General features: G+C 33.5%; 2 protein-coding genes and 1 long non-coding RNA gene across 3 annotated transcripts; 2 read left to right on the forward strand and 1 right to left on the reverse strand.

The window, feature by feature from the left end:
* Positions 1–774: 774 nt before the first annotated feature.
* LOC121217735 (uncharacterized) lies at positions 775–4,690 on the reverse strand. The gene is made up of 2 exons (XR_005913925.1): positions 4,234–4,690; positions 775–1,350 (listed from the first exon to the last, which is right to left on the reverse strand). It is a non-coding gene; the product is annotated as an uncharacterized lncRNA (long non-coding RNA).
* Positions 4,691–5,257: 567 nt separating this feature from the next.
* LOC121217084 (uncharacterized) lies at positions 5,258–7,122 on the forward strand. The gene is made up of 4 exons (XM_041092653.1): positions 5,258–5,628; positions 5,738–6,046; positions 6,242–6,782; positions 7,017–7,122. The coding sequence occupies exons 1-4, from the start codon at positions 5,421–5,423 to the stop codon at positions 7,120–7,122; spliced, it is 1,164 nt and encodes a 387-aa protein (XP_040948587.1). The 5' UTR covers positions 5,258–5,420.
* Positions 7,123–7,138: 16 nt separating this feature from the next.
* Positions 7,139–9,280, forward strand: LOC121217736 (uncharacterized). Its single transcript, XM_041093858.1, has 5 exons — positions 7,139–7,311; positions 7,414–7,550; positions 7,642–7,717; positions 7,812–8,911; positions 9,152–9,280. The coding sequence occupies exons 1-4, from the start codon at positions 7,182–7,184 to the stop codon at positions 8,876–8,878; spliced, it is 1,410 nt and encodes a 469-aa protein (XP_040949792.1). The 5' UTR covers positions 7,139–7,181; the 3' UTR covers positions 8,879–8,911; positions 9,152–9,280.
* Positions 9,281–9,679: the final 399 nt, after the last annotated feature.

Below are 9,679 nucleotides of genomic sequence, written 5' to 3' on the forward strand. Positions count from 1 at the left end.
TGTGATTAAATCATGGTGGATATAATTTCTTTTAATATTTAAAATATTGAATTAAATATTAGTAGGAAAATAATGTGTCGGGGTTGAAAGAGCATATGCATGTGTACGGCGAATGAAGAAGCATAAAATCATTTAAAAAATATGCCATCGAGTTTTCGCAAATGTATCCATATAATATTAAATACAAAGTCCATTTCGCAGCCCTTGGCAATCTTGAAAGCCAAAATTAATAAATGAATAGACCAACATAATGACAACATATATGCTTTGGTATCTTCCATCTTTGTCTTTGCATGTTATCATCATGTTTTCCGTTGATCCGCAACATCACCTTTAAATTGTTTCTCCCTTCTACTTACACTTGAGCTGGCATGAGAAAGTGCAAGATCAAATATATGGAAAAGATAAAATTGTAGGATGCTATCACCGTTCATTTTTTTTCTTTTTACCTTTAATTAGGATTCTTTTATCCAGAAAGTTAGATATAAATCATATTCTACACGTTATATTATATAACTAGTTAGCTGTAATAAAAACCTAAAATTATAACTTGACCCTCTCAAAGATTTATAATAAAATTTTGGTCCTAAAAAAATTCTGGTTTAGTCCCTGCTATGAGGCTATATGCATGCATGCATGCATCTATATTCTTATCAGGTCGATTTTGTGTTTCCGTTGCACTTGTCAGCCAGTTTCTTAGAAAGATGGGGTATTTTGTACACTAAAAAATTTGGGAAAAAATACATAGATCTCGGCGTCAACAGATTAGAAGGATTCAGAACTAAAGCATTGGTGATAATGGATAGCTTCATAAGCCTCGGAGGAGAAAGATATACGATAACTTCATTGAAGAATAAAGTTTAAAACATACTTTTACAATTGTTGGTGGTTTGACATCTGCAAACAAGCAAGCAAATCGATTGAACAAGTAAGAAAAATCAAGTAATGTTAGCATCAATGTCAAGAAAGAAAGTTGGACATATATATGATAGAGTAGTTGAATAGCAGGGCAATTCTCCTTTGGCGGATGATTGCACTACATTTTTTTCTATTGCAAAGTGTGCAATGTGCACTATTTCATCTGCCAAAGGAGAATTGCACCGTTATTCTTCTCTACCCTTAGGACGTCCTTGATGGTCACAGCTGTGCTTGCGTTTTGCTTGGTCGAGTCGAATTTCGATTTATATTTCTGCATTATTCGCATTTCGATATGGATATGCGATGGAACTGAACTGGTATATGCTGAGGTCCATTCCTATACAAAAGCTTGCTTCTCGCTATTGCCATCATGGTCCCCTTCATCAGTCTCCTTTCAACAGCCTTTTTCTTTTTCCAGAACTTGATTGTGCTCTACAAATTAATTTTATATCTGTAAGCATTGTTCTGAATATATTTACATTGTGAAACAATCAAAATTAAGTCAGACAGTTTAGAAATTGACATACTCTTGCTCGTGGTTTTAGTAGGCTAGACAACTGTTAGTTTTCCAATGCAAAAGAAACTGAATATAATTGTACATCCTTAATGGATGCTTTTCCTTGACTTGTTCTTTCAATGAAATATACAGCCTTTGTAAAAGCAAAGGCCACATGTATTGTTGGACCACATCTAAGGAATGCTTTAGGGTCATATCTAGCTAGATCTCTGTATCCCTCTGTGATGTTATAAGAATGACAAGATCATTACAATAGATGTTGTTTGTAGATATTGCTAGATTCTTTAGATGATGCTTCCCTTCTAAGCCAGTTTCTATCTTTCTGTTCCTTGCATGTAAATGAAATATATAACGGAAGGGTGCATTAAGGCATAAGACCATAGTTGTCGATGGATTAGGCATCTGCTAGAGGAGATTCTCGCCGTTACAACTGTAACTCTTTTGTTTTATTCCGTGCTCTTATGCAGTCTTTACTGATATTTTTATCATTTGCACTCTGTCCCTTCACAACTTGTCAAAGGGCGGCTTTTTCTTTTTCAAGAGCCTAAGAGGAGGGATTTGAAGTCTTCAATGTGAACATAAATTCAAGCAGATTTCTTATATTACACGAAAATGGAACTTAGTACAATTATATCTGACATTGCATTTTCTGCTGAATCCATGACAGGAGAAACGCTTCTTCTAAGCATAGGATTAAATTCAGAAATTTGTTTAGCCTAGATGAAAAAGGCAATTATTATAGCACTCTGGTAGATTAAGAATTCCCAAGTATTGCCTACTTGCATCTCTATATTAATAACATTAATTGCTTAGCTGCAGGCACATTAACTAAAGCAGTGAAACAAGCAAGAAAACAAAGCCTTCCATGTCGTTTTGATCAATAATATTGTCATTATTGGTTTAGTGAAATAAATCTACCTTAATCCTAATAGAACTAAAACTGCATTCATATTCTTGTTTTAGTGCAAACAAGCTATGATGAAACGATAGTACTGATTTAGGACAAGGAAATCATTGTAATCATTGTGTGAGTGAATGGCAGGGCAAATCTCCTTTGGCAAAATCGAATTATGCAAAGAAAAGCACATCCATTTTTGCTTAAGGAGAGTTGCCCTGTAATTCCTCAACTCCACATCTATCTTGCTTCCAGCATCTGATATAAGTTGTTTGGCTGACTGTAAAGAGAGATTCAAGATCAATATTTATCGTGCTCAAACCCCATCTGCTTTCTTTAAGGAAATAGACGATACTTGTCGAGTAAAATATTTTGGATATGCCAAAGAAAGAAATGGCATATGCCAAGTCAAAGTTTTAAAGGTTCCCCATTTCAATCATGGGATAGTGGTCCAAAATCTTGTGTATCTGCTTTCTCTTGAAAAAGTGATGCCCTCCCCCCCCCCCCCCCAATGTATTTGTAGCAATTTTCACAATTAACAAAGCAGTTGATCACTTTGCTTCTTTAAAGATTTAATGAAAAAGGAGGTAGCCATAGCTATCTGTCAAAGACAAGTACACGACAAACATGGGTGTATCAAATAAAACAATTACAAATATTTAAATGTCAAACAGGCTAGTCAATGCCTTGCATTAAGAAAACTTCTATCCATTAAAATTGTTTATTCATCTTCCAACACTTTTAGGGTTCCAAATTTATTTATTTATTATCAGTTATATCAGTTGTCTGAGAACATGAGAACGGTTATATATTAAGGAATATTGTATGGGCATATCAGAGGTGGATGCTTATATGCCAATGGAAAAAAAAAAGGTCGACATATGCGTAACATGCATGAGCACACGTAAAAACATGCAAACATCAAAAGAAAATGTTGCTTTACTCTCTCCTAAACACACGAAACACTATAGATCACATAGGCAGGAGGACATGCCACTGGATCTTCCTTCTCCATGCTTGACGATATTTCCTTTTCCCCTGTAACTTTTTTTCTGAATGGTACCTAAACATTATTGAGACAAAAAGGAAGCACCGATATTCGATACTTTCCTTTACCGTAAATCTGGTTTCCTACAACTTGTTATGACCCTTAGAGGAGTGAAGGGGCCTTAAACTGAAGGACAACATATATTAGCCAGGAATGTTGTTGACGTACGTAACACTCTTGTAACGTTTTGTACTATTTTGATAGCCTTTAATATGAAGTCATAAAGAACCTTGTTACAATATCTTCCTTTCAGTGTCCCTTTAGTCTTATAGGGTTCAAAGGATTTATTATTTCTTAAAGCATTGCCTAATGGGTACAGCTATCCTACAAAAGAAGGGGTCAAGTGTATAAGCCAGAGATTCAAATAACGGAACGTTTTTAGAATAACGGCCGTTATATAGCGGTAGCGCCGCCGACCGAAACCGCTATTGCTGAAAATAACGGAGGGAAGCGGATTCACACCGATAACGGTGGATAGCGGCCGCAATTTAACGGATAACGGACAATTGCGGCAATAACGGGCCGCTATTCCCGTTATTTTCCGTTTCCGTAAATTAAAAAAAAAATCAAGTTGAGAAGAAAGACTGAAATGAATAATTGTACTTCATAATAAAACAAAAGACAAGGGAATATATTCCCTCCCAACCTGCAATCAAAACAAAGTAAAGTAAAAGACTGAATCTGAAAGTCGATTAAAAAAATCAAAACTCACTCACAAACTCACATTTCACAGATTCACACAAGCAAAGGCAAAATATATTTCTTCATTCTCCATATTTCGGCAAGACAAAAAACACAGCCACAGGGCACAGGCAGCAAGCAAAGCAATAGATCAAGTAAGTAGAGAAAACTAACCGTCTAACCAGTAAAGTACTTGCATGTCTTGAATCTGCAACATAGAGTGATTTTTTGATATTTTTATCCCTAGATCTATATTCTACACAAAAAAAGGGGGGTTAAAATGTTTTCGGCGATTTCCGACCACCGTGCACGGCGGCGCCGTCGCCGGTGATCGGCGGCTGCCACGGTGGCCGATGGCCGGATTCTGGGCAACGGCAGAGAAGAAAATAATTGAGAGAAAAAGGCAAAAGCAAGTTTTTGAAGAATGGCAGAAATGAATATTCTGAAAATTTTTTCATTTAAATAGGCCTTCAAAACGACGCCGTTTTGGGCAGGCCACTCTGGCACCAAAACGACGCCGTTTCGGCCTAACCCGCGCACTTACCCGACCCGTTTCCTAGGATCCGCGTGTTTTTAACAGAAGGGTTAATTGCGCTTTTAGCCCTTCCTATTTTTTATTATTTACAATCAAGCTTATTTCTTTTTAATTTTGTCCTATAATTTATTTCGTATTTCAATTTGGTCCACCTTGAAGCTGTGCGTTTTGAAGGATGGGGATTATTTCCCATTTGATCCATTTTTGTTATTTGTGCATTCAATTTGGTCCTTTTTCTTTTTATTTATTTCGGATTTGACGCAAATTTATGTTTTAAGTTCGATTTAGTCCCTTTTTGTTATTTTTGCTATTTTATTATTAAATTAATTAATTTAATATTACTATTACTATTATTATTTTTCCTTTTTTATTTTATTATTTATTTACTTGTTATTATTACCATATTATTAAAATTTAATTAGTTTTGCATTATTATTTCAATTATATTTCTTTTCATATTTATTTACCTAAATATTTTAAATACATTTATTTTATTATATCATTTTATTTATCTATATAGTATATCCTTTCATATAATTTTTAATTTTAAGATTTTTATTATTGTTATTATTATTATTAATACCATCATCATCATCATCATCATGATTATTATTATTATTATTATTATTATTTATTACCAGTATTATTATTATTAAATTTTTTTACACAATATTTATTTATTTCTATAATATTAGGTCTTTACTTTAGCTTTAAATTTTGTTTACTTTTTTTGGTATTATATTGTTGATAATATAACTATATAAGTAATGAGTTGCTTATATTTCTAAATATAATTTTATGTTTCTTATATAAATAAAAATAAAGCATGCCACCACGTGAAGAGTTCCCGACTAAAGGATTGGAGGGTGCACCAAGTAATGATATAGGTTGGCACTTTGGAACTCTAGTGCCAAATGCGAGAGGAAGTATCGTATGTAAACTTTGTGGTAAAGTTGTGAAAGGAGGAATAACACGACTGAAAGAGCACATTGCTCATAAAACCGGCAATGTTGCACCATGCCCTAATGTTACTGGTATGTGATACTTTATTATTATTATTAAATGTTATTGTAAATTTATCAATAAAGATTATATATAATTGATAATAATATAAAGTGTGAATTATTTTTATTTTATTAACAGGTGTCATTAGAGAAAGTATGATGAATGTACTAAAAGAAAGCAACACAAAGAAAATAGACAAAAAGAGGAGAAAAGATGAATTCTTATCTCAATTAATAGAAGAAGAGGATGAGCATGAGGGATTCATTGATGAGGTTTCTGCTATAAGGCAAGCAACTCGAGAAAGTATCCAATCACAACACGAGTGGCATAGAAGGGAAGAATTCAGACGAAGTACTGGTGGTTGGGATAACATTTATGAAGAAGGGCGATCTTCTCATGGATCAGCTAGAGAACATAATAGAGAAAGAACAAGTAAATCTATTCTAGGTGAGTCTGAGTTTACCTTAAGGGGAGCTATACCTGAATTGGTTAGAAGCAAAAGTTCAAAGCAACCAAAGGTCAATGACTCTTTTTTAAAGAGTTTTCGAAGGAAGATAGGTGAAGCGGTATCTAAATTTATAATATATGAAAGACTTCCTTTTCAATTAGCAAGCTCTCCATGGTTGTATAACTTAATTCAAGTGGCAACAGAAGTTGGACAAGGTGTAAAGCTCCCAACACCTTATGAGGTTTCAGATGTGTATTTGGAGTCAGAGTATCAACGAGTTCATGATTGGGTAAATGTACTAAAGACTCATTGGAAAGAATTGGGTGCAACTCTAATGTGTGATGGTTGGACCAACAGTTTGAATCAAATGCACATCATTAATTTCCTTGTTTATTGCAGTAAAGGAACCATTTTTTGGAAATCGGTAGATGTCTCAAGTGTCCGTAGTAGATATGCTGAATTCTACTACCGTTTGTTAGATTCAGTTGTAGAAGAAATTGGAGAAAATTACATTGTCCAAATAGTGACTGATAATGAGGCAGCAATGAAAGCTGCTGGAAAAAAGTTAATGTTGAAAAGACAACATCTATATTGGACCTCATGTGCAGCTCACTGTTTAGATTTATGCCTTGAAGATATTGGGAAAAAGCCCAGTGTAGCAAAAGTGTTAGATGAGGCAAAGAAAGTGACTTGCTTTATATACAATCACATTTGGACTGTTGATTTGATGAAGAAGTATACACAAGGGAAACAAATACTTCGACCCGCTCTTACTCGATTTGCAACTCATTTCATTCAACTTGAAGAGATAACAAGACAAAAGCAAGGTTTGAGAGAAATGTTTAATTCAAAGGTCAGTATTTTATAATTAGTTAATATAATTACTTAAATATAGTAACCTTTAGTGATTTTATTAGTTCCAAATAATTTAAATTATATTATTTTAAAATTTTTCTTATGAATATATAGGAATTTAAAGAATCAAAATGGGGAAAGCAAAAGTCAGGGCCTGCTTATGAAGCCAAAAAAATTGTTTTGGGAAAAGATTTTTGGAAAAAAGCCAATGACCTCATAAAAGTTTATAAGCCCTTAGTAAGAGTATTGAGACTTGTGGATAGCGATGAAAAACCAACGATGGGCTTTATTTATGAGGCTGTTGATAGGGCTAAACGAGCAATTCAACAAAATTGTCGATATTTCACAGAGTATGAAAAGATTATTGACAATAGATGGAATTTTATGCATTCCGACTTGCATTCAGCTGGTAAGATAAAATATTTCATATAATTAAGAACTATTTTTATATTTTATTATTTTAAGCTTTAGATTATTATTATTTGATGATATTCTTATAAATTATACTTAGGTTATTTTCTCAACCCTCAATTTCAATTTGGGGTGGAGCATTCTGAGAATGTATTAATAGAAACATTAGAAGGTACACGATCAGTAATTGAAAGATTAGAACCTTCTATGGATACTCAAGTCAGAATGGTTAATCAGGTTAGATTCAACTACTATTATTTGTAACTTAGTTAAATAATCTGAAATAGAATTTTTATTTTTATTTTTACTCTATCTTTTATTTATGCAGTTGTTATTATTTAGAGATAAACATGAGACATTCGGTACTCCACAAGCACAAAGAGCTTGGAAGCAAATGAATCCGGGTAAACAGTTAATTGAATTATTTAATTTAATTTATATTATTTAATTATATTGTACATTTTAAAGTTATTTTGAAATTTAAATAATATTATGCAGCTGAGTGGTGGATGATATATGGCACATGTGTTCCCGAATTACAAAAATTAGCAATTAAAGTGCTTAGTCAAACAACTTCAGCATCAAATTGCGAACGAAATTGGAGCACATTTAGTTATATTCACACCAAGGCAAGAAATAGGTTAAAGTATAAAAAACTTGAAAAACTAGTGTTTACCTATTATAATATGAGGCTTAAGATGAGGCATCAACAAAGAATGAGCACTGATGATATAAATGCTAGTTTTAATCCTATCAGCCTTGATTATATCTTTGAAGATGTTGATCCACTATCAGAATGGCTTCATGAGAAAGAGAATCCATTGTTAGATGGTGAAAATGCCGGTGTGTTGCCTGTGGATACCTCTGATGATGAAATGGATGTTGATCAATCGCAACAACAAATTTTGTCTCATTCAAGTTCTAGTTCAACTCCAAGTCAGAGTGGCGATGGACCCGATGGTGGTGGTTTAAGTCCAATTGATGAGGATGACGGATATAGTGGTGATAGAGGTGAAATTAGGTCTTCTAGTCAGTATGGAGGAGAATATGGGGGTGGTACCACTGGTGGACATTTTCGTGACAGATCAGAGTTTGATGGAAATATGTTTCCTGAACCTAGGAGAGATAGAAGTGAACCTAGAGCTCCATCAAAGGGAAAAGGCAAGAAGCATACTTCTATAGGCTCTTCATCTGGTAGTGGTAGGAGATCGAGTTCTAGTAACCTTGGGTATAGTGATTCATCTACTAGCACTCAAGGTTTTTATCCACCAGAACAACCTTCACATGGTTATCCACAACCATATGGTTATTATCCACCATTTCCTAATTATGGTGTGCCATACCAGCCTCAAATGTATCCTCCTCCACCAATGTATCACCCACCTCCACCTTTCATGTATCCTCCTCCTCAAATATATCCTCCATATCAATTGAATGAAAACCAAGGTGAAAATGTTGCTTTTTTTGGATATATTTTTGGACAAAGGCCAAGAGAATCAAGTCAAGAACGCTCCCAAAGTGAAGGTGAAGGATTTGATCTTCCTCGTCATTCCACTAATTGGTGAAAACTAAATCGTGCCACTATCATTATTTGTAAGGTATGTTTTTTTTAAAGAAATCCTTTGTTATTGTTCTTAATTTTGATGATATTAAAACATTTAAAATAATATATATCTTTAGATAAATGAATGAAGTATATTTTATGAAAAGATAATGAAGAATCGAAGCATGTTAAATTATATATGAAAGTAGAATGAGATGAGAATAAGTGGTAGGAAATAGGAATAATTAATGAGAATCTATTCATTAATTTATCTATTCCTTTTTTCCTTTTGCAGCGTATTTATATCTTCACTATCTTCAAAGCTGTCAAGAAATATTGAAGACATCTCTCATGTATGAATTCTCAATTCTTTTATTTATAAAAACTTTCAAACTTATTAAATATGATAAATGTTTAATATTTCTTTTTTTTTTACTTTGTTATTAGTTAATATAACATTCTTAGAAAATTCGTAAATAAATATAAGAATAATTAATGATTATAAAAGTTGTGTTCTCATGTCATATTAATAAAGGTTCATAAGTGTTAGAAAACACTCTAAAAATCATTAAAAGTGACTTTTTATAATTATAATTATAATTACTATGTTTTACAGTAAGTTGTGCGAATTTGAAAAAAATTCACGACCGCGATACCCGCAGTGACCGCAATAGCGTCCGTTATGTCCGCGACCGCGACAAACGCGATGCGACCGAAAACGCGACCGCGACCGCAATTTAAATCCCTGGTATAAGCTAAGAATATGCTATTGCAAGGACAGGGAAATGCCAGACTTCTCACTGGCCTATAAATGAAGATTGAG

This window comes from Gossypium hirsutum, chromosome D05, assembly GCF_007990345.1.
Source record: "Gossypium hirsutum isolate 1008001.06 chromosome D05, Gossypium_hirsutum_v2.1, whole genome shotgun sequence".
Lineage (NCBI taxonomy): Eukaryota > Viridiplantae > Streptophyta > Magnoliopsida > Malvales > Malvaceae > Gossypium > Gossypium hirsutum.

Coding starts and splice junctions, on each gene's coding strand:
- LOC121217084 (XM_041092653.1), top strand. CDS start 5,421: ATGCCACCACGTGAAGAGTTCCCGACTAAAGGATTGGAGGGTGCACCA. Junction 5,629..5,737: donor ACCATGCCCTAATGTTACTG/GTATGTGATACT, acceptor TTTTATTAACAG/GTGTCATTAGAGAAAGTATG. Junction 6,047..6,241: donor AACAAGTAAATCTATTCTAG/GTGAGTCTGAGT, acceptor ACTTAATTCAAG/TGGCAACAGAAGTTGGACAA.
- LOC121217736 (XM_041093858.1), top strand. CDS start 7,182: ATGGGCTTTATTTATGAGGCTGTTGATAGGGCTAAACGAGCAATTCAA. Junction 7,312..7,413: donor TTCCGACTTGCATTCAGCTG/GTAAGATAAAAT, acceptor AATTATACTTAG/GTTATTTTCTCAACCCTCAA. Junction 7,718..7,811: donor TTGGAAGCAAATGAATCCGG/GTAAACAGTTAA, acceptor AATATTATGCAG/CTGAGTGGTGGATGATATAT.